Genomic DNA, 27,185 nt, shown 5'->3' with positions numbered 1-27,185 from the left:
CACAGGCTCCAGACGCGCAGGCTCAGCGGCCATGGCTCACGGGCCCAGCCACTCCACGGCATGTGGGATCCTCCCGGACCGGGGCATGAACCTGTGTCCCCTGCATCAGCAGGCGGACTCTCAACCACTGTACCACCAGGGAAGGCCCCTGTCATTCATTTTTAACACAACTTTAGAGACAACTTTTCTGAAACACAGATTTCCAAAAAGCACCACTAAAGTGTTTTAGGAGAAAGTATGAAGGTAAAGTGAGAGTTGGTGGTTTATTGATTGATTGATTGGTTTGTTTTAATGTTCAAAGCAGGATCTTTATCACAGTCCACAGGCCAGTTCGAATTTACAAGGGCCCTCCACTGACAAGGGGGTCTCAGGATGAAGTCCAAACCGGACATATGGCCCCTACAGAGAACATTTGGCGGGCGGGGGGGATGCGCGTGCCCACCTCTCCCCCACACACGTTGGGCCTTCTGTTTTAATGGTGTCAGACAACAGATGTGCTCGAGGTCCCTCCTGGAAGGGCCCGCTGGACAGACGGACAGGCCACAAAGGCATCACACATGACAGCACAGGGCAGCACAGCCGTCCACAGCTCCACACACCGTGCACCTGGCATTGCACCTGGGGCAGAGGGTCTTGCAAAAGAAAACTGGAGGACAACTCTGCCTCTGTCTCTTCTCATTTCTCAGTTTCTCTCTAGTGACCCACCCCCTATCCAAACAGCTATCTGAGAATCAACACATCTTTTTGAAAGTCCTCACTTGGGAGAATCTCCTTTTATTTAGATAATTTCCGAGTAGCCACAGACAAGAATTACCTGACAATTCTCTGGAGACAAGAATCCTAGCACCTGGTGAGGCCATTTAAACGGCGTAACTTGACAATGAGTTGAAAAAACCAGTCAAAACTTTATCATTTTCTCTACCTAGATTTTTAGGATGAGACAAAAATGGGGAAAAAAATCATAAATTCTTCTGAGAATAGAAAGAGGCTTTGGAACAGCAGACCAATTCTAATCTCGCTAGGAGCAACTAACTTTTTGTCTGTGCATGTGTTTTAATTATTTATTTTTAAACGTCAACAGATGTCTTTTATAAGCTCACACGGCCAGGATCATCTGACCGGAATCTATTTAGCAGGCTATCTTGCACTGACGCCTTTTGCTGAATAAACACTGACATGGAAGAAAGAATCACTTGTTCACTGATAAAAGTGTATACGATAGAAAAAAACCATCTAGGGTAAAAGGTCTACTTGAAACGTGTCACAAAATACTTGATAGGAAAGGTGCCCTTTCCCCTTAAGGAAATAGGAGTTTTCTTTCTCTTTAAAAAAATTTTATTGAAGTATAGTTGATTCACAATGCTGTGTTAATTTTTGCTGTACAGCAAAGTGATTCAGTTATATATATTCTTTTTCATATTCTTTTCCATTATGGTTTATCACAGGATACTGAATATAATAGTTCCCTGTGCTATACAATACGACCTTGCTGTTTATCCATCCGATATATACTAGTTTGCATCTGCTAATCCCAAACTCCCAATCCTTCCCTCCCACAACCCCCTTCTCCTTGGCAACCACAAGTCTGTTCTCTATGTCTGTGAGTCTGTTTCTGTTTCATAGATATGTTCGTTTGTGTCATGTTTCAGATTCCACATATAAGTGATATCATATGGTATTTGTCTTTCTCTTTCTGACTTACTTCACTTAGTATGATAATCTCTAGGTCCATCCATGTAGCTGCAAATAGCATTATTTCAGTCTTTTTAATGGCTGAGTAATATTCCTGTGTGTGTGTGTGTGTGTGTGTGTGTGTGTGTGTGTGTAGGTGTATGTGTATCACATCTTCCTTATCCATTCATCTGTCAATGGACATTTAGGTTGTTTCCATATCTTGGCGGTTGTAAATAGTGCTGCTATGAACACAGGGGTGCCTGTATCTTTCTGAATGATGGTTTTGTCTGGGTATATGCTCAAGAGTGGGATTGCTGGGTCATATGGCAACTCTGTTTTTAGTTTTTTGAGGAACCTCAAAATAGAAGTTTTCTAACAAGAGAACTCTGGCGAGCTTATGTTATAAAGGCAAGCAGGTGGGACTTCCCTGGCGGTCCAGTGGTTGGGACTTCGCCTTCCAATGCAGGGGGTGCGGGTTCAATCCCTGGTTGGGGAGCTGGGATCCCACATGCCTCTGGGCCAAAGTACCAAAGCATAAAACAGAAGCAATATTGTAACAGATTCAATAAAGACTTTAAAGATGGTCCACATCAAAAAAAAAATCTTTAAAAAAATAAAATAAAGGCAAGCAGGTTAGGCAAAAGCAAAGTGTGATATTAGATACAAACACAAACATGAATTTAGCTCTGCAATTTTTTATAAGCAAATAACAGAAAGTCCCACCTCACGCCCCAGGGCTGGAAAGTTCCAAACTCTGTTTCTAGAAAGCAAACAGAAATTTCCTACATTGCTCTCATAGTCTGCTGCTATATGTCCTTGTTCCTAATTGAAGCGTCCCCCCGCAAAAGATTAATTTTGTGCCACTCAACTGTGAGACCCGGGTCTGTGGAGGGAGGGAAGAAATGCAGAAAGTAACTTGACTGCCCAAGAGTGGGGCTTCCAGAGAGAAAAAAAGAATCAATGATTCCCAAATCACTACCATACCGTAATTACCCAGATGTGGAAATAATGTTACATCCTTTGTTTTTACCTTCTGCTGGTGACATGAAAGGCATTACCAAGGAGATGGGTGGGCTGCCTGGGGTCTGGTTAGAAAGGTACGTGTCTGATGGGTCCTGGGATGGTCTCCCCATTCCTGTGGGACACAGGACTGCTTTTGACTAACATCTGTAGCAGTTGCTGAGTCGCAGAAGGAAGGGGAGGAAAACTCTGGCAGTTTTAAATACACTTGATTAGCTGTAAAGATGGAGGTTCTGGGGGGACACAGAAATTTGCTCTTTACGTGCCTTAATTATGCTCTCCCCTTGTGACATCTCATGTTCTTGTCTTCTACCACTTGAATGTTCACAGTCAGGGACCATTAAAACCCAGCAGATGCCCGCTAGTATCTGCTCGTCTGGTTAGCTGTCCACTCATCAAAAATGGCAGGGACTTGACAAAAGTCTTTAATCTGCTGACTGCTGACAGTCAAACTGGATATAGAAAGCTCTAAAACAGATTTTCCAGGTCTGAACTACATAACCCAAATGGAGCAAAAGGACTGGAAAATCGCAAAATCTCCTCTTGGCTCTGGGCCGTGCAATTACAACCATCCTTTCCTATTTGCCTAATTTAAGAGCCATCGCTGATGAGCGGACACTCATTTTCTGAGCACCTGTCAGCTAAATAATCATCATGGCTCATGCACAGAGGGTCTAAGGCAGGAGCAGGTCTAAGCACTGCTTAGAGTATGAATTACACAGAATTCTCACATTAACCACACACTCTTGGTGTTAATACAGTATTTTACAAACCAGGAAACCAAAAGCCAGAAAAGGCTTTATTTAGAAATTGCCCGAAGTCATGCAGGTAGGGAGTAGCAAAGCCAGGATTCAAACCTAGGTCTGGCTGCAGAATTTACATTCTTAGTCACCTTTATCTGATTAAATCACAGAGAAATCATTAGGAAGATAACTTTTTCAACCGTATTAAACTGTGATGTCAGCATTCAAATTCTGCTGTTTAAAGCCCTCATCCTATCTTGTAACTGTGCCTGCACGGCAGAGTGGGAAGAAAATGGCCAGAAAGTCAGACTCCACTTTCTGCTGGGACCCCCGAGTCAAGTCTGCTCTCTGGTTCTTGGTTTCCTCATCAATACAGGGAAGACAAAAACGCCAGCCTTTCCCCAATCAAGGGTGTGATCAGGAATAAATATGAGAATGGATGGGGCAGGCCTCTGTAAAACAGAAAATAGACCCCCCCTCCAGCCCCCAAGACAGGCCAGCTTTAGGAAGCCTCTAGCACACAGCACGTACTTATACCTGGACAAAGTACAAGCAAGTCTCATTATCTGCAGATTCTGTAGCTGCAAATTTGCCCTCTTGCTGATATATATCTGTATCCTTGCCACATTTTGTGCACTTTCGTGCTTGTTGTTGGTACTTTCGCTGTTTAAAATGGCCCCCAGGCCAAATGCTGTCTAGTATGTGACCAACGGGGAAAACTTGTGACAGAGAAGCTTTGTCTAGACAAGAGTTACTGCTGGCCGTGAGTTCAATGCTAATGAATTAACAATATATATTAAATAAGGTATCTCCAAGCAGAGACACACGTAAAACCAGATTATACATTGACTGGATGATGAAAATGGGACCAGAGGCTGGCAGGGTACTTCCCTGGAGCAATGGTCCAGTGTTCAGTGTTTGCAGCTCACTCAGGGTTCACGGCCACTTGACAGAACATAGCTATGCACTACCATATAAGCTAAAAGTTTTATAATACAAATTCACTCTCTTGGAGTAGAGGCGGTTAACTTGGACGAAGCTGAGCTCTAAAGAGGAAATGCTTAAGTACTTGGAGCTCAGTCTTGGCCCTCCCTGGGTCTCCATCCATAGCCCGTTAGCCTTTGGCCAACATTAGCCTCAGTGAGCAGGGTCGTGGGCTCTCATCCTTTCATTCCATGGCAGCCTCGCTGCTCTGGGCCTCTTCAAGGTCCCTCTCGTCCACCTGAATGTCCACGGCCCGGCTACTGTAGGAAACACCAAGGCCCGTCTGGGGGGCGTGGAGCCCCTCTGTTCTAGGTGACCCTACTCCACGCCACTCCTGTGATCCTCCCGCCATCCGGCTCTGACAGTCCCTTTTTCCAGGCTGAGCCTCCAAGAGAGATTCTCACCCAAGTCTGACAATGGCATCCAGGGTGAGGAGCCAGGATCTAGACTCATCTCTCCCTGTCAGGTCACCAGGGAGACTCTCCAACAACTTGAATGGGAAAATCAGCATATATTCTTACACAGAGGCACCTTTCAGAAAGCATTCAAGGAACGCAGCAGAGGTGTCAGGCTACTCAAGACTCATTTTATGAGTTCCAGCGCCAGCAAGGAAGACGGCCTGGAGGAGAAGGGAACGCTGCTGAGACCAAAGACTCAAAACGAAAAACCAACTTTTTTAAGCCACTAGGGGAAAATGTGCAAGTCACCCGATGAGCCTGGGGTCCTGTGGAGACCACAAGAGGCCGGCTGCCCCAGATGCAGCGCTCTTGTGTTTCTCCTCTGACCTAAGGTTGAAGTAGAACAGAAATGAAGCTACTGGTTCTGGACATGGCTACACAGGCTGAATTAGCTCCCAGGGCAAGTGGGAGATGCCAATACTAATGTCACCTCGATTCCTTCTGCCAGGGTTATAATAAGAAACTGGAGACTTCCTCCCTTGGGCATCCTCTGTTAATTGCCATTTATAAAAGTTCTGTTGGCTGGGCCTGTAATATGCATTATATCCCCTTTGAAAACAAAACGAAACTTCTAAAATATCAATCGTCATTCCAAATGGCACAGTGATTTGTTTTCCAACTCACACTCTCGGATTAGCTGGGGAGTCTGTCTGAAAGGCAGTCATCTGGTATCAATTTGTGACAATATAAAATCAAAGCTGAACTCCCATGTAAATACACTTTTGAAAAAAAATTCCAGATTTCACCAGCCAGCATGTATTTTACTCATTTCCTTATATTTCAGTCTTGACTGTTATTTTCCTGGCTCCAAAGAACTAAAGTTACATATAACAAACGTTGCACCTCTTAATAAAGCTCTACTGGCTAAATTCTTTTCAGCTCTGTGAAATACAGCTTTCAGGGAGGGTGTATCTAGATTGATGACTGGGTTGAAATATACCATTACCATCTCTTCCAATCTGCCTGGCCTCATCTGCTCACTTGTGTTTGCAGCAAACAGGGTCAGATAAAAAAGCTGGTTGAGTCACTCTATATACACATAGCAGCTCCCCGCTGACACATCCACAGTCAAACATGGGCTGGATAGGTAACTCACACAAACATATTCTTGGACAGTGCAAGTGTCAAGAAAACCAACTGGGGGCTTCCCTGGTGGCGCAGTGGTTGAGAGTCCATCTGCCGATGCGGGGGACACGGGTTCGTGTCCTGGTCTGGGAAGATCCCACATGCCGCGGAGCGGCTGGGCCCGTGAGCCATGGCCGCTGAGCCTGTGCGTCCAGAGCCTGTGCTCCACGAGGGAGAGGCCACAACAGTGAGAGGCCCGCGTACCACAAAAAAAAAAAAAAGAAAAGAAAGAAAACCAACTGGATCCTAAAACAGTACCTGCTTTTTGCTCAGGAAGGACACAAAACTTGTTTGGATAAAATGTTACACTTAATAAAGGCAATATAGCTCAGTGGCAGGAGTACGGTTCAGGGTTAGATATGATTCCAGCTCTGCCGAGCTCTACCTTGGAAAGAAAAGTAAACTCCCCAGAGTTCAATTCTCATCTACAGAGCGATGTCAGCCCCTACAGACATGCAGGGCACCAGCAGGGTGGCTGGGATATAATCATCACATCCGATATTTATCGAGAACTACCCGTGTGCCCAGAACTGCACAAAGTGCTTCAGAGAAATAATGAGATTTAATCCTGGCTGTCATGCTAGGAGATATCTGATTATTAATATTTCCCACTCTTTACACATGAGAACCGAGGCTCATGGAGTTTCCAGATGCTGCCTACCATCTCACCCGGGGAAGCAGCAGATCTGGGATGTGATGCGATTTCCACATGGCTCTGCAGCTCGTAACATTAGTGTTCAATAAGCAGGCCATTATTATGAAAAACCACCTATAAAACGAGAAGAAGATACGATTGCTGCTGGAATGGTAAGACTGCATCCCAACCTCACTGTGAACCACAGAGCAAACACAGAATCACTGGACACTGCGTAGTGTTTAGTTACTGCGGCAGATTGCTACGCAGCTTTGCAAAGGTATCTTTTCTTTTTCTTGAGAACGTTATCTTTATCCTTCACACTCTAGATTACTCAGACTTCAACACCTGGCAATTATGCAAATACGCACAAGCTGAACCAGGAACAGTTTGAAAAAGATCTCATGATCTTACTCAAGAGTATTTTTTTTCTTTAATAAAAAGAAATTATATATCTTTAACTGAAATTAAATGAACAAAATCTGATCTGTTTTTTGAAACTGACATGTTCAACATTTACCTTAAAAGGTAATATTAGACTTTTTAGACCAAAAGAGTTGGAAATGAGTATAAAACTTGAGATGATCTCTCTCAAGCAGAAAATGTACACATTCTCAGTCAAAAAGTTTTTTACGACCCTATATACATCACCTTGAGCTATGTGGAGAGTAAAGGCACAAGATTATGTGAAAAAAAGACAATGAGAAGAAACAGGGTCATCTTCGGGTCTGTATATTTTTCTTCTAGGGAGTTTCTTAAACGCACAGCATTGGTGCCAATACCCTCCTCTCTGTCACAGAGATGGCTCTGCCATCCAATCAGTCCACACGCTCAAAACCCGGTGGGAGGGTCTCCCTTGATGCCTCTGTCTCCCCCACCTTCCACAGCCAGTCCATCGCCAAGTCCACTCTGCTGCATCCTAAATCTCTGTGGAATCCGCCCCCTTCTCCCCACCCCCATCACCACCGCTCCAGCCCAAGTGGCCACCATCTCCTGCCTGGACTGCGGCGATAGACTGATTTCCTCCCACCTATGGCTTCCCTCCAAACACACTGCCTGCCCTTCATCTACTTTCTCCACATCTCCCTGCTTCTTCCCACCAGAGACCCTGCCCAGGCTGGTCCTGTGGTCTGCACCAGTCCTCCCAGCCCTTGTGCACCCTTTAGACACCTCCAGAAGCCAGCCCTCCCCATCAGAAGCAGGTCAAACCCACCAGGGCGCTCATCACAGGCTCCGAGAGGACCGAGGCCTTCCCCTCTGTCCACGCACCACAGCCGCAGCCCTACACTTGTGGGTGATGGTTCAAGAGTCTCTCTCCAGCTCCATGGAGAGCTCCATGCTGGCAGGGACCACCCAAGTAACGTACAAGTCCCGTCAATTCTGTCTCAAGTGGAGTCAACGATCCCCTCACCGTCTCCACCTAGTCTGGAACTGAACCCATAGTATCTCCGAGGTGAGCCTATATCTCCAAGTAAGGTCACACTCTGAGATTCCAGGTGGGTGTGAATTTTGGGGGACACTATTCAACCCCATAACCACAAGAGCTGCAGAGATGGGTGACCCGAAGGACTTCGGGGAGCACAGGCAGTGCCCCAAACCGTGCGGTCATCGAGCCTCACAGTGGTAAGTTAGGCACCTCTGCACGCTCAGGCCCTCACTTCTCTGAGGGACTCCTAACACCAGCTTCTTCGCTGGTCTCCCTCCCTCCGGGAGAAATTTCCAAGCGTCCACGAACCCCCAAAACTCTTTCTAAAATTCTCTATGTGTAAGAATAGACGAACTCCCAGAACAGAGAATTTTGGACGTGCACAAGTCCATCTTTCTGAAGCGACAACTAAGATGCCAAAGGGTTAAACACAAAAGGCACTGCTCTCCCTCCTCCACCCAACCCGCCTCCAAGCTTTCAAAACACAGCTGTACTCACACCTGTCCCTGCTCAACAGCCTCCCTCCTTCCTCTGAAATAAAGTTCACCTCCGTGGCTGGGTGCCCAGTGCTGGGCCCTCACCGGCCTGGCCTGCAGGCTCGGCCCCAGGGCCACCGCCAGGACAGCTGCCCGCTCCAGAGCAGAAACAGGGAGCCGGGCTGCCTCGGCCTGTAATTCTCCTCTCTCCCCGAAGGCAGGCGCTGGTCTCACTGATCCCTGAACCACCAAGCGACTTGACGGTTCACACAGGGGCGTGTGAACAACCCGGCACGCGGAGGGGTGTGGGCTGCCGCTGACCCCACAGTGCAGCCCCCACGCAGGCTACACTGGGGACCCTGCTTAGGCCCCAACTCTGTCTGCCCAGGGGGTTCAAAGAGCAAAGGCGGGGGCCAGGTGCAGAGGGACCTGCGAGCAGGGACGGGGGAAGCCAAGTCAGGCACCAGAGCAGCATACAACCGACTCCAGGGTCACGGCCGTGGGGACCCCGAGGGTCCCCCCCCAGGAGCCCTCACACTCCAGGGGTGTCCTGCCTAGAAAAGGAGCAGGCAGCACTCAGACCACAGGATGAGGGCCGTGGCTTCTGCAAAGGGCGGGAGGGAGCAGAGGTACGTCTTCCAGAATTGTCTTGGCAGGTAGCATTCCCCTCCCGTGGGCCGCAACGGGCAGGGCAGCGTCTTCCATGCCAGCGTGTGGGCCAGACCAGCTGTTGCTCTTAACCTCACTGCTGTGCTGCTCAAAGGGTACGACGCTGAACATGTGACTTCGCCCCTTCTTGTTTCCCTGTCCCGGAGACTGTCATTTTGCAGCGTAAATAGGGGCAAAATGCAGCACCTGAAGGAGGGGGTGTTGTTTTCCCCAGCTGCTCTGATTTTACTTTACCATGAAATTGAAATTGAAACGATGCGGCAAATTGTCTGCAAGCAAAAAGCTCCACCCTGGATGATCTCAGAAGACCCTGTCAAGTTTCTCAACTGCTTCTTGACTGACGGTGTGCGGGCAATACCCGGCAACTGGGAACAGAACAGCTACAATTTTACCAAGCAATCGCCGAGGACCAAACCTCTGCTAGGTGCTTCTCATTTTCATGCTCACAACACCCCAAACGGGCAGGAATTATTGTCCCCATCCTACAGATGAGGGTACTGAGGCTCAGAGGGTTAAATGAGTTTTCCCAAAAGGTGTTGCTAGGGGGCAGAGTTGCCCGGCTCCAAGGCTGGTCTCTCCGTTCTCGAATCTGTTCACCCCGCTTGCTGAGGAGGCAGAGCATCAGGGCTGTGGGAGAGGAGCAAGCGACACCAAACTGTGATTTGGAGAGAGCTATTGTTATTGGGAAAATTTTCCACAACTTAGGCCCCAAAGCAGGGTTCTCTGTTGGCCTGTCCCTCGAGGTTATCACATGAAAATCAGAATCCTAGCTTGACGAGAAGGCGCCAGTGGCCAAAAATATAGCACAATATTTCTTTGTACTTTAACGTTCTGACCTTGATTGACTCTAGCCCATAGGTCTGAAATGGATGAGGCCCTAGCGTTTTTGTTCTCTGGAGGTTAACTAACATACAAGTGGAAGATTTGGGGCAGGAAGGAGAATAAAATGCTACAGCATGTAATAGAGTCCTTTGCTTTTCTTAAGTGATACAACTGCATTAGAATTTGTGGTTTGTTTTAAAACTCTCGGAATCAGAAAACACAGGTTTCAAAATTCCAGCTCTGCCATGTATGGGGTACGTGACCATGGCTGTGTCACCTCGCACTTCATGGTCTTGATTTTCTAGTCTATAAAACAGCTACCACATTGTCTTTTTGAAAACGACTTAATATATAGGAAAGCACTTTGTAAACTGTAAAGCCCCAAACGAGTAAGTAGGATTTAATTATCAGATGTTCGTCTTAGGATGGATAAACTGAATCCCTCAATTACGGACACAATCACCTAGGAATTTGTAATCATCTTCCTTCCTCAGGTCTCCCTCTCCGAGAGCAAACTTTATTCAACTCAATAAAAAAGTAAAATACTTCAAGAACTACCTTTCAACATCAGATCAACCATTTACCTCCTAACATTCCAATTTTGTTTTACTATTTTTTAATTGAAATATAGTTGACATGGAATATTGTATTAGTTGCAGGTATACAACATAGTGGTTTGACATTTAAAAACATGGAAGTCTGCACCTCAATTCCCTGCACCTATTTTGCCCATCCCCCCACCCCGACATGCTAAATTTAGTCCTTCAGCAAAACATTATAGACTTTGCCTGTCCTCCAGTCCTTCACACCCTCCCACCCCCTTCCTAAAATGATCAAAGCAGACATTTCGCTGTATAAAGCACAGGGTCAATGAGTAAACTGCTTTAAAATAAAAATCAATGTGCTGGGCACACAAATCTTTGGCATTGTCAAATATTTTATTAGTCTCTTCTTGAATGGCTTGTCATCTATCTGTCATGAAATTAAACTTAGATACTAAGTACATCCTAGCCTTTATGATTTTTATTTTTATTAAAAATTTTTTTTGATGTGGATCATTTTTAAAGTCTTTATTGAATTTGTTACAATATTGCCTCTGTTTTATGTTTTGGTTTTTTGGCCACGAGGCATGTGGGATCTTAGCCCCCCGACGAGGGACCGAACCCACACCCCCTGAACTGGAAGGCGAAGTCTTAACCACTGGACCGCCAGGGAAGTCCCTCATCCTAGCCTTTAAATCAGGGATAAGACTGGGCCCTTTCATGCACACACACGTTATTACAATATTCCAAGTCCTAAACTTCTAGTATTTGCATGCTCTGTGTTACAAGCTTTTGTTTTTGTGACCAAATGTGCAGCAATAAACCTCAAACCACATCAATGATAACCCCGTTAAATATAAACTAGTGTGCAATTATCCAAAATGCTAACACAAACAAAAAGGGAAAAAAACCAGGAAACCCTGATTGATTGTATGTTCTCGGAGACTTCTAAAAACCAAACAAAAATAAAAATACGTTACACAATTTGTAAAGGAGGGTAACAGCTAATGATTTCACGATTCCTCCAGATAGTACTGAGCAGTCTGAGCCCCAGTGTCTGAAAAGTTTGGTTTTTAAATTGCACACAGGTTGAAACTTGAGGCGGGGGGTTGTTAGATATTTTTTTTGAGGTGGAAAATGGGTGGTGATGACCCTATGGGAAATTCACAGAATCATGTGAAATAATAAATTCTGATAAAAATGTCTGGTTTTCAACACTCTTCCTCTGATGATGACATTTTGCACAGCCCCCCAGGGGACAAAGGAACAAAGAGACGTGTGGTGAGGCTCCTGGTACATGTGCTGACAAACCAGGTCTCCGGAAGGAAAAAAGCAAAACCCTGGCTTGTAAAACTGGCTGATTCCTGTGGTGTAAATACTCCCACCATGACTGATTTCAGTTACTGATCAGCTCAGATTCCTCATCCTCGGTTCCTACCGAGTTATAGGAGCCAGTCCAGCACACTCCCCCGGCTCTGGCAGAAAGCCAGGTTAGAGGAGACCAGGGCTCAAATTCTAGCTCTAGATTCCAGTTATGAGGCCTTAGACCAGCTTCCTTAACCCCTCCAACCCTCAGTGTCCATAGCTCTAAAATGGGTATAATCCCAGTGCCTTAGGATTGCCACACAAATAAAACAAAATAATGCATGTGAAGCCCACAGCACGCAGGAAGGTGCTATCTTCCCTCCCTGGGGAGAGGGAGAAGCTGTGAGCGTGGGGTGGGGTTGGTGGGTGGGTGGGTGGATGATGCGGAAGAAACATGCAGGGAGGAAGGTTCATTGCTGCAGGACTGCGGAAAGGAGGTGGTAGGTTGGCTACTTTACCAAATAAAAGTTCGGGAGTGACTGCTGGGTGAAAATAAAAGACCTAGAAAGTTGGGGTGAGGGGCAGCCTCAGGCCTGTCTCCAGCAAGTCCCCCAACCAGTGAGGGGCCAGGGCAGGTGCACACAGACCCAGGGAAGTAAGGAAGTCCCCCTGGGAGGGCGTGCTCAGTACCATACCCAGGGCGGGGAGTCGGGGCGGGGGCGCGGGTGATTCTGCCAGGGTGATGGGTCCAAAAGGGAGGAAGGGCATCTGGTGGGGACCCTTCCCATGGAGAAGCCTGTAGGTGCCAGAACCCAGGTGTCCTTTGCAAAGCCAGCACAGCATGGAGATGACAGGCGTGCAGGGGAGCAGAGAGGGTGCCACGGTGGCAGGAGAGCCACACATGAAATACAAGGAATTTAAAACTGCCCAGATCAGGTGTGGGCCTCAGAAAGGCCCCACTGTTGGCCGGGGAGAAGGGCTGGCGGGTCCAAACAGAAGCCAGGAGCCTCCAGGAGACAAGGACAGGGAGGGACCAAGGCGACCAGCCCACATCTCTGGAGACAGAGCCCTGTGCAGGGGGGCAGAGGTCTCACGCGTTTCTGTAAGGAATCACAATGAATAGCTCAGGCTCTGCAGGCCACGTGGTCTCTGCCGCAACTACGCCACTCTGCTCTTGTGGTACAAGGGCCCCCAAAGACCATACAGAGATGAACAAGCGTGGCTGTGTCCTAGAAAATCTCGTTTATAAACAGACCATGGGCCATAGTCTGCCAACCCCTGGGCTGGGGAAGTCGTGATGCTGAGAAAATAGAGAGGGTCCGAAGAAAGGAAACACGCCCAGGAGGGAGGTGGTATTATTATTCCCATTTCATGGATGAGAACCTCATCCCAGAGTAAGTGGCAGAACTAGGGCCACAAACCCCATTCCTGGGGGTGCCAGGCTCCTGTTCCTCTTCCGCCTCCCTGTGAAAGATGGAAGGCACAGAAAGCACAGGTGCACTGAAGAGATAACAAAGGTGACAGGAATTTAGGTGTGGTCGAGAAGGGTGGGGGGTGGTGCAGGCAGGTCCTAGGCAAGACAGGATCGCTGTAGTCAGGGAATCCTGTCCGCCCTGGGCTGTCCCCTGGGCTCTCACGCACAGAGTTCCTCCCTGAAGGACAGAGAGGCAGACACCTACATAAGGAAACCGCAGGGCTAGCACTGCCCTTCGAGGTCACGTACACCACCTTCACCCCAGTTCCGCTGAAGCCAGTTGAACAAGCATTTATGAGCCTGGCTCAAACCACAGTGGAGCAGAGACAAGCGGGTTATAGGGCCCAGGCCCTGGAGCCAGAATGCCTGTGTTCAAACCCAGCTCCCACGGACAGCCTGAGGGATCCTGGGCCAGTAACTTAACCTGTCTGTGCTTCAGACTAGGGGCGATACAGGGGTGCTGTCCAAGGGCTGTTATAAATTTGAACACGCCTGACCTCCATAGGGTGCTTGGAACGACACCTGGGACATGGTAGTTTAATAAAAATACTGACTGCGTCAAGGCACGGAGCCGGGTCCCACGGTGGGGAGCGTGAAGTGTCCCCGCCCTGGTGAGGGCTCCAACAGCAGGCTCACCTCTAACCGAGCTCTCATCACCGGAAAAATCGGCCCATCGACCTGCATCTCCCAACACACACAGGGACCACGCTGATGTATGTACCTCCCATAACTGACAGGGGCGCTCCATGATCGATATTCATGATGTTCATGCTTGTTGAATAAATCAGACAAGGCATTAGGTCCCCAAACTAGAATGTCCTCCGCGACATACCTGACAGATATCAGAGCACCTAGGGTCACCCTCTACTCACTCTGTGACCTTGGATTCCTGCCCCTCCGCGCTGTTGGGGGCTGAAATCAACATCTACAAAAGCACTTTGTAAACCCGAAGGCCCTTTAAAGGCAACAGAGGTGGGGACCACAGACCACTTCCGAGGCAGGAGTGGTGGCCCTGGCTTCCAGCCTGGATGGCCGCCGGGGGCCGGCAGGCCAGTTGCGACACCTCCCCAGCCAGAGGGAGCACAGCTGAACATGTCTTTTAAAGTTCTCCCTTACACCCGGGGAAACCCATTCCTTCATTCATTAGTGCACGTCCTGCCAGCTGGAGCCTCCCAGGATACACGTAGTTCCACCTCTGCATCTGACACTGAGGTTCAGTTACCCACTCATCCCCAGGCGCAAGGGCAAGGGCACCCAGGGCACTAGGCTAGAAGAACACAGCACTCAACTGTCCCAGCGCTTTCATCCCAGAAGGAAACAGAGAGGCTGGGGTGGGGGGTGGTGAAGCGACTTGCCCGAGGTTACCAGCCAGTGCAGGGGCAGGTCCAGAGCCCAGGGGGGCAGGGTACCGGCTGGGCATTCCTGATCGACATCGTGTCACCTCACCCGGCCTCACCTACTGCTCCTTCCCAGTGTGTTCAAAGGCCACCTGCCCTTGGCCTTCTCCCTACCTAACAACTCTCCTTCCTGGGGAAAAGTGTCCAGCAGGCGGAGCTCCCCAGCCCGGCTACAGGGACACACTGCAAAGCCAGGCTGTGGCTTCCCTCACCCTTCCTGGAGGGCAAAGGGTCACACTTGAATTCACTGCCCTCGCTGGGCACTGGCTAGCAGCGGGCAGGCTTCTGATGCATTTCCCCTGCTGAGTTCACCCACGACATGACAACTCGGTGACTGCAAGGAAGGGGGCAGCGGGCGAGCCTCGGGCTCTCGCCTCAGGCCCTGGCAGGAGCTATGGGTGAGCATCCTGACCAGGGCGTGGCCTGGCCCGGGACTGCAGTTTTGGCTTCCACAATGCATGTTGCTGGAAAGATGGCTCAACAATAACTTGGGTTGGCTTACCGCAGAGGAGGTCAAAGTCCTTTCCTGACTTCTAAAATCCAGAAGGGTCAGGTGGCTTCCAGCTGGAACACAGTGTGGTGACTTGCCTGAAGTCACAAAGCAGGGAGGTGACAAAGTGGGGAGAGAAGTCCATCCCCCCGCTCTTACTCTTGGCGGCGATCCCCTGTTGAGCTCACGTTTTTCTTTTCAGTAAAGAGGACACCACAGACCCAGCACCAGTCCAGGTCTCACCCCAGGAGGGGCCCTGCAGAGGGAGGGCTGGTTAGAAGCTCCAGAGCAGTCAGGTGTGAGCCTGAGCTCTGCCCCAAGGGGTAAGTGACCTCGAGCAGGTTACTTAATCTCTCTGAGCCCTGGTTTCCTGGTCCTTAGAGTAGGAACAATCATAATACCAGTAAAGTCTTTTTCAAGGTGCGGCCCATTTGCCTCCCAGGAAGCTAGTTAACTATGCAGACTTGGGACCCCCAGACCCGCGGGATCAGAATCCGCCTTTTCTCAAGATCCCCAGGTGACTCTAAACTCATTTACATACATAATACATACAGCACTTAGCACCCGCACAGTCGCCTCCCCCGATAATAAATGTAAGCTCAGTCTGCACTTGAAAGGGTCTGGAACACAGGCCGGGGCTCTCCGGAAGGGCTGACTTACTGCCCAAGGCTGTGCACCACGATTCGAACCCCAGGCTTGGGACTCTTCTGCACCACACGCTCTCTTTCCACTGAAGACCCGAGTCTCCACAAGGCACACGCTAACACGGGTGTTCTAAGAAGCAAAACCCTCACGTTTTAAATTAATCCCCTGGTCCCCGTGGGCCCCTCTCATCAGGGCCGATGGTGCACGTCTGTTCACCTGGGCTCCATTCTGCAATTCAGGAGCTCTACGAAGTGGAGTAACCCGCTGCCAGCTGCTACCTGAGGTGAAATTTTTAAAGTGAAAGAAAGCCTTAAAACACACCGTATACATGTACACTCCCCTTCACCTATTAACACCTTCCTCGGGCAGAGAACACAACAGAATGTCAAGCTAGAAGGCATCCTTTTGGTTTCCCAGCTCTGACACCTAGCCATAGAGCAAACCCCAGCACAAACTCCAGGCAGGCCCGGAGCCCCATGCACGAGGTCCGTGGTCCTAAGTTCGCTATACACTTCAGTGGAGACTGGTTAAGTAGCAAGGCTAAACGTAAGGATGAGGAAAGGGAGTACAGAATCATACCAGCACGACTGGCCTGCTGTATCCCGGGCAAACATTTACAGCCAACAGCTCCAAAACTCTCCTGGGGCCTACTGCATGCAAGGCACAGTGATACCGCGCAGTGGCGGAGGAAAGACACCAGGCTGGGATCTCAAAGGTCCTGGCCAACACTGGGTCTGAGAAAGAATCTACACACAGGGTGGCTGTGAGGATTCACTGGGATAAATGTTAACTATCCAGCCGAGAGCACAGAGATGGAGTCATCAATCCATGGACACATCTGTGCCAAGGTCTGGGCACAGAAATTTTCCTGTCATATTTCAAGATCTGGAAGTACAAGTAATAATTGTGATTAGTTTTACAAGCGTCCAGATGGAAGCAGCAAAAAAGAAAGGGTTTCAAGATTTCAGATCAGGAGATTCTGATTTTTATATACCCATAACGAACCGGGTATATGAAATCCCAAATTCATGAAAAAAAAAAAGAGGCAGATTTCAATGAACTACGGCAGGGCTTTCCAAACTTTCACTTGTATGTGAATCATCTGGGGATCTTGTTAAAATGCAAATTTGAGCTCAAGTAGTCCAGAGTAGGACCTGAGGGTTTGCATTTGTAAGAGCTCTGAAGGTCCAAGAACTCACTTTTGAGCAGGAAGGTTGTTTGGAATTCTTTAAATTGCAAGCAACAAATCCAAGGAAAGCATAGTATGATTTAAAAACAACACCGCAGGAGAACATCTGAGAAGTAGTATATGGAACCACCAGGCTAGGAGAACTTCTTAAAGGGAGGCATACCGGGAAAACAAATGACATTCTTTAAGTTGGCCTGGGCCTTATTCAAATGAGTCTGTACTCCACATCACAATTCGTCTAGGCAGGTGAAAGTACTCTCTAGTGATCACAAAAGCACCACACTTCTGACAAAATTCTTGCAAGCAGGTCAGTGTAGGAAACAAAGTATCCTAGGAGATTCCAAGTTCCTGGCCACTCCATGAGTAGTGGCCATGCTAGCTCTTCACGGCCTTTCTTAAATCTCTGTTTTACCCATTTACTTCCTCTCTGCACGTTAAATTTGACACTATTTCTGTTGGCAGATGTAATTTTTTAAATGCCCGTCAAGTTGCTGGATATGGATAATTCCGAAGTAGTAAGATGAATGTGGCTGTCAGGTTAAGGAAGCATCTTATACCAACTAATCATCTTAATGTGTGTGTTGGGGGGGGATCAATAAAACACCCAAGGGGTTCATATTTATAGGTTCAGAGATTAAATCTGGCTGTTTTTTGGATCAGAAATATCAACACACAAGATCCTCCGTGTCCTCTGAAATGAGATTCTTGGAGACAAAGTGTGAAGTTATTTGGTTTCTAGATGTTTTGAGCATGGGAACACATCTGTCTACTACGAGACGCAGGGCAACCTTGCACACTGGCTTAGAATAACATGTATGTTTATTACAACTCCTGTCCTGACCCGCTGGACAAGCTGGGCTCACGCTCAAACTATACAGTCATTAAGAGCCAGTGCGTGATGTCAAGCTGCCCAGAAACTGCTGAGTCCGAACCACTCATCCAGAACGGAAGGGATTCCCCTCCCCTCCTGTGCACTGGCCCAATAACGGGGAGAGGCGTGCTCTGACAAGAAGTGCCAGGCCCAGGCTGTCACCTGTGCCCAGCGTCACTAATCATCCATGCAGTCACAAAGCTATTCGACCGCTCCACACCCCTGCCCGCAGCCCATGTGCACTCAGCTAGGATGCTACATACCAAGCAGGGTCAGGATTTCACCACTTGGGAAGAAACAGACTCAGAACAAAATTCTGCAGGAGCCTGCCTTGTTCTCTCCCATCTGTCCACTGCGGGAGGAAGTTAAGTTTTCCAACAGGCCACCTTCTTACTTAGGCCAGAAAAAGCCTAAGTGTTCAGATGAGCATTACAGGAGAGAGGCTGTAACAGGAAAGGTTCCCCCTTCTCACCTTGAGGCCTGCAACATGTTGGCAAGGTCCCATTCCAGAAGGGGAAACTGAAGCCCCAGGAAGTTAAAATAACTGTGCCATAGGGAGCTTAGGAGGCCTTCCTAAGTAACAAGCCTCCCAGGGAACAGGTCTGCACTTCCTTGGGGCTCCCCACTCCTGTTCTCTCCCAACCTCCAGTCCCACTGCCTGATGCAGACCTAGCTCCCCGACTGTCCCTGGAACATAAGTGACAAGCTCTAGCCATTTCCTGAATAAGCAAGTGTCCAACATTTCACGGTTTTGCTAAGATGCTTGATACCCGCAGATGACTTAAGCAAGCGAACACAACCACCTTTCCACTAATTTCAGCAAATTCACCTTGGAATGGAAAAAAGGATCCTCAAGCCCTATTTTCTCCCTGTCCCCCACCACCAAGGCCTGGTTCAAGGGAACATAAGGACTTCCCTTCTCTTAGAAAAGCAAAAGGAAAATGCCAAGTTCTCCTGGGACACTGGAATACTTTGAGCGCAGGCAGAACTTCTCAGGAGGGATTCACGGCGTGTCTGCGACAAGTTCGGCTCACACGCGCCGCTTAGCCGCCGGCCGGACCCACGGCTCAACTCTGCGCCCCGCCTAGTCTTGCCTGGCGCAAGGAGAGTGCTTCTCCGGGTCCGGACCGGATTTCTGGAAGCTCGTGATCTCCTCCTTGCAGTGGGAGGTTTTGGTGCCGCTTTTCAGTGGGCTCCCGCAAGCCCTATCTCGGGACCCACTGCATGAGCATGGTGCTGCTGCTCTGTGAGTGCCGGGCTCGTGCACACACGTGTGAACACACACACACGCTCCCTAGAGACTTTCTCTCTTCCGCGTGCCCTCGTGGTTTGGAATTCGCGCCAGAAGCCCAGAGATCCGGCAGGGCGCGGGAATTGGGAGCGACCGAGTCCCGCAGCAGAGAGCGGGCCGGGAGGGACGCGAGGTAAGGCGCGCGTGGCGTCCTGGATACTCACCGGGACCTCTGCAGCTGCTCGAAGGCGCTGGTGCTGACCCCCTGGCCCGGCTGCTCCAAGGAACAGTAGTTCTGCGAGGTCTGCCTGGAGAAGGCGATCGGCAGGATTCCCTGAGTGAAAGAGTTGAGGCGGCCACGACTACCGCTCCCACTCCCGGGGGTCCCGGAGCCCAAGAAGGCGGCCGCCGGCACGTGCACGCTGGTAAAGGCATCGTCTTCCTCCAACTCCTCCTGCCCGGCGCCCCCGGGCCCGTCGGGCAGCTGCGGCTGAACGCAGGCGGCGAGAGGCGCGGGCCGGGGCGGCTGCAATTGCTCCCCCGATGCCCGGCCCGCGCCCAGGGGGCTCGCGAACCCTCGGGCCGCCCCAGGGCCGAGCACGGTCGCGTGGCCGCCGGGGACCAGGGGCGGCAGCGGCGAGGGCGGCGGATGGCAGGGGCCCGATCCAGCTGCCAACGCCGCCGCCGTGCCCGCCGCGGCGAGCGCGCCGCAACCGCCCCGCTCGGCGGCGGCGAGCAGGCTGAGCCGCGTCCTCGCGCCGCAGGCGCTGCCTGCGCCCGGCTTGGCCGCACCGCTCTCCTCGCCGCCGGCCCACTCCTCGTCCTGCAGCGGCGGCCGTCCGTCCAGCGAGATGTTGGTGAGGAAGGAGAGGGCAGCCTGGCGGCGCCGCGGGTCCATGCGCGTCTTCCTGGGGGGCTCGGGCGGCGGCAGCGGTGGCTGCGGCGGCGGCTGGGCCGGCGCGGCGGCCGCGGGCTGAGGCTGCTGCTGTGGCGGCTGCTGCAATCTTCTGGTGCCCGCGGCGACGGTGCCGGCGCTGCTGCTGCTGCTGCGGACGGCCTTGCCGGCGGTGGCGGCCGTGGTGGCGGCAGTCGCCGCCATTGTGTCCGTCTGCGGCGATATTTCCGCGATGCCCCGAGAAGCGAGCGGCGCCCGAGTACTAAGCGGCGGGCGCGAGCGCCGGTGACCCGGGCTGGGCAGGGCGCGGGGCGCGGGCGGCGTGCGCGGCGGCCCGGCCCCCCAGCGGGCGGGCCATGCTTGCCCCTCGGTGCTCGGGCGGGGGGCGCTGCCGCTCCGGCCCACGCGCGCGGCTCGCTGGCTCGCTGGCCGTCTGCCCGCCCGCCAGCAGCCTGGGGGTTCGGTCCCGGGCCCTCTCAGACCCCGCGGTCTCCGACTCTCGGGCCCCGGTGTCCGTATTTATAGGTGCGCGCGCCCCGCGCTCGCGCTCCGAAGCGCTCTTTGCAAAAACACTGTATCACGTGTGGGGAATGAAACCTGGGAGGAAAACAAAGCCGCAGGCGGCAGCCGCGGAGGCCGGCGGCCGGAGGCGGGGGGCCGGAGGAGGAGGAAGAGGGGGAGGAAGGGAAAGCCAAGCGGGTGGCGGGGCGAGGGACCGGCCGGGCGGTCCAGGTAGTCCGAGCCGACTGCGGGGAGAGTTGGTGGCTCCCAGGGCGCGCGCCCAGGTGAGGGAGGTAGCACGTTTCCTCGTAGCGCTTGGACTGGGAATTGGGGGCGCGAGCAGAACCCCATGAGTCACGGCGTGAAAATGTGGTCCCGGGAGAGTTGTGGGTCTGCGGGACAATTAATTGGAGCGACGCGGAGATTTGGCCCGCGAGCTTGTTAACTGGATCCCGCGCTGCTGTTGGGCCCGGAGAAATACATCCTTATTAATAGTTACACACCCCTTATGTGGACAGTCCCACCATAAAGCTGTCGCTAACCGTTGAGTTTGTGTCTCATTCATTCGCAGACTGAGGATGCAGCCCCTGATTTAAATGCATACCCGAGGGTGCGTAAGAACCCAGGAGCGAACATCAAACGTGTGGCCAGACTAATTGACACATCTCCATTTGATGGTGCTGTCACTTTTCATCTCTTTCTTAGCAAAGGCCAACATAAATTTTTACTTCGACCCAGAAACGTGCTCCGTTTTCCATGAAGAACAAGGTAAGCTAAGATGGCCCCACAACCTTTTCCCCTTGTCACCTTGCAAATTTTTGTGGGTTATGATCTCTTTTCCTCCCATATAAACTGGGAACAAAATGCACAGCTACTTTCTGTCATTTATTTCATAAACATCCGTCTGGCACCTGCAATGTCTTATGTAAAGATGAGTACCTGTCCAAGCTGCAGCTCTGGATCTGCGAGGGGTGGCAGAATTCTGTACCCCAACCTCACGCCCAACAAACGCCTGTCCTGGGGGGGTTGGAGTGGGGGGTGGTTACCATGAGCCATCCGAAAACGCCTGCAGATTTCCCAGTGCGGTTCAGGTGACTTACCAAGTGCAGTAGGAACAATTGTCACACTGACTTGAGTTCTGTGACATCTAAGAAACCCTCTACACTTTCCTGAGGGAGAAGAAATGTGTTTAAGATCAAGGGATTAATTTAATTAAAGGTTTAAATTTAGCCTTGGAGCTAATGGGTAACTGTACATTGAAATTCCACTCCATTTCAAGTTCAAGAAAGTAAATTGAGTAATGTAGAGCAAATACACCCTTCCAGAGACATGCAGCCAGCCTGGAGGATGAGATATGGGTGAGTTCGGGTTACAGTGGTTTAGGACAAACATGGCACATGGCCCTTTACATGAACAATTGTTCATTTTTTATGTTATGCCATTTTTAGGCCTTTTGAGAAAGTGGAACCCAGTGTCTATATTTAGAGCAGCCTTACTGCAGCTAAGCGACCAGTGCTGTGTAATTTCATTAGGATTTTAATTACTCTCTTCAACTAACGACTTGAAACTTCCAAGTTACTTTATTACAACTAACTTAATTTACTTGACCACTGGTCTGGTTGTGCTGACAGGCAGTGTTTAAAAAAAACACCAACTCTGCACATGTAAAAGAAAAAACTATTTTTATCAAAAAAGTGATACATGTTTATTGCAGAACATTTAAAGAATAAGGTAAACAAAGAGAAGTAGGAAAAATATAAAGCTTCACTAACAATCGCATCTCCTATGGAAATTTTGATTTCTGTCCTGTGTATATTTTTAAACAAAAGTTAAAGGGGGCTGTTTGTGTCTTGCGATCTTTGCTTGCTGTGTTGCAATCATCCTTCCTTTTAGAATATTCTTCTATAGCATCATTTTAATGACTGCACGGTGTTCAGTTTGATGGAGAAACTATAATTATTAAGCCTGTGCCCTACATTGAATATTTAGGTTGTTTCCTCTTATGCTGTTATAAAGAGTGATGATGACATCCTTTGTTTTGCTAAATCTTGCTACCATCCAATATTATTTTCTTAGGTTAAATGGATTTGGGGGCAAAGGACATACCATATTTTTAAGGCTTTCTATCCAGAAAAGTTGTTCCAGTTGGTTTCCTCACTCTTGCCAGCGTTGGGTATTAAAATTTTTTCATCAATATTTATTTCTTTGCCCATTTAAGCTATTGTAAGGGTCAAATATGCAAACTAATTTCAAATATTTATTAAAACATCAAACAAGAATTAATATCGATTTAACCTCCAAACCGCTCCTGTGATCTTCTTACGGGGATCAGGAGAGATACAATTTACAGTTCACCTACTATGTTCTAGCCACAGAAGATTTCTAATCCTGATGACTACTCTGCAGTGCTGGGGGGAGGGGAGATTATCATCATTAGTTTACAGATGAGGCTCAGAAAAATAAAATGATTTGCCCAAGGTCACTAGCTCTTAAAGTGGCTGGGCTAGGGGCTTCCCTGGTGGTGCAGTGGTTAAGAAGCCACCTGCCAATGCAGGGGACACGGGTGCGAGCCCTGGTCCGGGAAGATCCCACATGCCGCGGTGCAACTAAGCCGGTGCGCCACAACTACTGAGCCTGCGCTCTAGAACCCGTGAGCCCTGACTACTGAGCCGGCAGGCTTAGAACTGGTGCTCCACAACAAGAGAAGCCACCACAGTGAGAAGCCTGCGCACCGCAACGAAGAGTAGCCCCCCCCGCCGCAACTAGAGAAAACCCACACACAGCAACGAAGACCCAACGCAGCCAAAAATAAATAAATAAATAAATTTATATTAAAAAAAAATAGTGGCTGGGCCGGTATGCAAATATTACTCCAAGACCCATACATATTCTTGCGCCCTCTGCTGGTGAGGATGTTTTATGGGGGACTGTCTCCACATTTAATCTCATATTCATAATTAAGAGTCAACTATAATGGAAGTAAAACAAGCTTTGGAGGAAGGGGATCTGGGTTTCAAGAGTAAGTTTCTTAACCTCTCCAAGCCAGTTTCGTCTGGGTTATTCTGAGGTACAAATGAGGTTGCTTGAGAAGCATTTTATAAACTTTAAAGTACTTTTTATAATGGTTGTTACTATACCATCCTAATCTACTTACTCCCTGAATTTTTCCAAATTCACTTATTTTTCACCTATTTATACATGGATCAAGTATTACTGAGCAACTTCTATGTGCACAGCACCATCTTGCTACAAAAGGGATAAAAAGAAGTGTAACCTTTAGCCCTTGTGCCCTTGACACTGATAGTAGTGAAAACCAAAAGCTCAGGACACATTTCAGTAAAATGGTAAGGCAGACTCTGATTAAGTGATCAAGGGAGCAATCTGACTGGGACGCTCTATACATATTATCATAGTGTGAAAAAGGAGCTTTTCATTTGAGGGGAGGCCTCAAGCAAGAGCCAGGATTTAAGCTGACCTGGGAAATGAAGGAAGGAAGAAGTTCAGTTCGCGAAGAGGAAATTCTGCAAATTCCTCATGGATTGCAAGCTTAGAAGTATAATTCTTACTAAACCAGTTGCCAAGGTTTGATTTTTTTCCATTTCTTTTCATATTGCTCCATTCCAAGCACCCATTCTGAAAACTGTAATTGCATGCACAAACTGTTTTGACTGACATACATGGGAGTCAATTAAAAAAAGAAAAAAGAACCTGCAAGTAATCACTGATCCTTTAAAAAAAATAATTCCGCAGACCAAGAAGTCTGAAAATTAGCTTAGAGGAAACAGTGGATATCAGTCACATCAGAAGCCATCTGACATAAGTGGCAATAACAAGGGGTTCTGATGCCAGCTTAGGCCCTTACAAGCTTATGACCTTTGGGGCCTCCTGCTTGGGAAAATTACAGAATTTTTGCGTTTGTTGCCTCGTCTGTAAAGGTAGGTTTAGTGTAATATTTTACCTTGCAGAGTTGTGAGGATTAGTGACAGCATGATGATGTAACTAGCAGAGTATCTTTAGGTAGCTATTATTAGAAAAATGCAAAATATAGAAGGTGCTCCTAACAAAGGCCAGGATGTTTTCGGTTCTAGGTTTTTGTAGTTTTCACTACTGTCAGGCAGGTAGGGCCATGAGAAGCTTCAGATGTCAGCTCCAGTTCAGAACAGATTATTGTATTGCATGTTCCCTAAAAGTGCAGGCTGTTGCCTGCTTTTTATAGGCATAAAATATAGGCATAGTGCCGATGAGAAACCTGCTACTTTCCTTAATCAAATGAAAGTTAGATTTTCCAAGACTAGAAATGGAGAATATCCAAGAGACAGTCGTTAACACCCCAGCTGTTCTCCCTGAAATTCACCTTCCCGTCGGGACTCTTAATCATCATTTCTGTTATCCTGGGAGAAGGGGAGGGAAATCGATGGGGGGGGGGGATATTGTTTCCCCCTTTACAGTTTGGCATAGATACCTTAATTTCCCTACTTAATTCTCCAGGACATCTGAGACTCGATACAACATTTAAATGTGACTTGACTAGAAGCTCAGGGATATTTAACGAAGAAATAAACTCAATGAGTAAGACAGCCACATAGAGCAACTTACAGAATATGACTTCCTTAGAGTCCTCATCTCAGTATTTCCTAAATGCTAATCCCGTGCTCGGTTCTGGCTTATGTTATGTGAGTAGCAATGATCCTACCCTGGAGCCCTCAAGCTAATGGCAGAAAAAGGCATGGAAATATTTTCACCAAAATATATCAGGTATTTTTAAAAGAGAGAGAGAGAGCTATATGCACAGGGGTCAACCAACCCCTGGCATACCTCCTAGAGTAGGGGCTATTTCAACTTTTGCCCCCTAGCACCAGCCATCTAGGACACTCTCCTCTCCCTACACAGGAGAAGGTGCCCAGAGGAAATGGCATTCCTGCTACTAGCCATTATCCCATCCTCCAAGTCTCCTTTTCCTGTCTGAGGACCTGCCCATCCCTCAGTAACTGGCACCAGCAGCCCCTGACATTGTTAAGTCATCCGCCCAAACAGGATCGTTCTGTCTCCAGACCCCTCACACTACGTGGAGGAAAGAGGAAGAAGGACGTTTGGCCACAGTACCTGCCTAGCGTAATGGAGGGCCTTCAGAATTTTATAACTTGTATGAGAAGCTGAGAAAAGTAGGCAATAGAAGATGTCCATTGGACTGTATGAACAGTCACGTAAGTGTGTGTTACTAATTTTTCAAGGACAACAGCTCAGGGCAAGAATAGATTTCGATAGCTGTCAGTCTGGGGAGACAAGTGCCAGTAACCCTTTGTCACTGTCACAGTGTCTTTAGTGTGTAGATCCCCACAACAGTGGTGCAAATGCATTTACTCTTCTGATCCACCAAAATTCTCCCTTGGATCCAGCCTAGCCAATTGTGAAGGAGGAGGGATAGCCATTCATATTAAGTGGCCCATTCCACTAGCCCTCCGCCAGAGGGGTGCAGCCAATGGGCCCAGGTTCGGGTTTTCAGATTCCGAGCTCTCCCACTAACCTGTGACTGCTGGACCTCGGCTTCTTCATCTCAAGGCTGGAGCAAATCCTGTTCACCTCGCATGGTTACTGCACAGATGAGAACCAAGGCATGTGTAGAACACCTCCCGCTGTCTAACACATAGTGGGTGCTCGTGAATGGTGGCTGATGCTAGTATACGAGGGACCCCAGAGAGGCACGCCAGACTGGTGAGCAGGGGATGTCCCGTTCCACTGCCCAAGGCGTTAACTGCCCTGGAAGAAACGTGGCGTCAAAACTGTGTTAAGAAAAATACATTTCAGGACTTCCCTGGTGGAGCAATGGTTAAGAATCCGCCTACCAATGCAGGGGACATGGGTTTGAGCCCTGGTCCGGGAAGATCCCACATGCTGCAGAGCAACTAAGCCCGTGTGCCACAACTACTGAAGCCCGCATGCCTAGAGCCCGTGCTCCTCAACAAGAGAAGCCACCGCAAGGAGAAGCCCGCGTACCGCAACGAGGAGTAGCCCCTGCTCACCGCAGCTAGAGAAAGCCTGCGAGCAGCAATGAAGACCCAACGCAACCAAAAACAAATAAATAAATTTATAATAAATAAGTAAATAAATATACTGTGTTTTAAAAAAAAGAATACATTTCAGATGCTACCCTGAGATGGCCTCAGTCTTCCAAAAGGGGATTGTTCATGCCCATAATGCCACCCAAAATCCAATTGCAGAATTTTTATGATATTGGCATTTTAAAGAAAAATCAATGAATTTTCTTCATTGTGTTACTTTTATACTTCAATTGTAGCAAACTCTTGATTTTCTCTGAAATTAACCTGGTTTTATTTCTTTTGAAATTACACTGATACGCATGAATAAGCATCTCACGGTACAAAGAAGAAAGCACTTCTTATGTAATTATGTAATTTCCTGAACATGCAAATTACATATGGCGCCGGCTTCCAGATGAAAGCTCCTCTAGACTGTGCGCAAATCGACAGGCCTAGAAGGCTCTATGTCTCCCAGTATAAAAATGTTATTTTATAGTGTTTGCGTTTGTTAGGTCACTCTCACACCAGAGGGGGATGAATGTGGCCAGATTCTGGGGGAAACATCACCACTTTGCC

At 48.9% G+C, this 27,185-nt stretch overlaps 1 protein-coding gene and 1 long non-coding RNA gene across 2 annotated transcripts in view; one reads left to right on the top strand and one right to left on the bottom strand.

The window, feature by feature from the left end:
* Positions 1-20,646, bottom strand: part of CABLES1 (Cdk5 and Abl enzyme substrate 1) — a 105,767-nt gene extending 85,121 nt beyond the window's left edge. The window contains exon 1 of the mRNA XM_027127597.1: positions 19,400-20,646. Coding sequence (XP_026983398.1) covers positions 19,400-20,274 — 875 coding nt within the window. The 5' untranslated portion in view covers positions 20,275-20,646. The remainder of the gene's footprint in view (positions 1-19,399) is intronic.
* Positions 19,935-27,185, top strand: part of LOC113631295 (uncharacterized) — a 95,381-nt gene continuing 88,130 nt past the window's right edge. The window contains exons 1-2 of the long non-coding RNA XR_003437251.1: positions 19,935-20,032; positions 21,143-21,339. This is a non-coding gene — a long non-coding RNA (uncharacterized LOC113631295). The remainder of the gene's footprint in view (positions 20,033-21,142; positions 21,340-27,185) is intronic.

The sequence above is a fragment of the Aethalodelphis obliquidens genome, unplaced genomic scaffold (genome assembly GCF_003676395.1).
Source record: "Aethalodelphis obliquidens isolate GAN/ISIS:26980383/991018 unplaced genomic scaffold, ASM367639v1 scaffold32, whole genome shotgun sequence".
Classification (NCBI taxonomy): domain Eukaryota; kingdom Metazoa; phylum Chordata; class Mammalia; order Artiodactyla; family Delphinidae; genus Aethalodelphis; species Aethalodelphis obliquidens.
The sequence above is the reverse complement of the archived record's forward strand: the minus strand, read 5'-3'. Positions and strand labels throughout refer to the sequence as shown.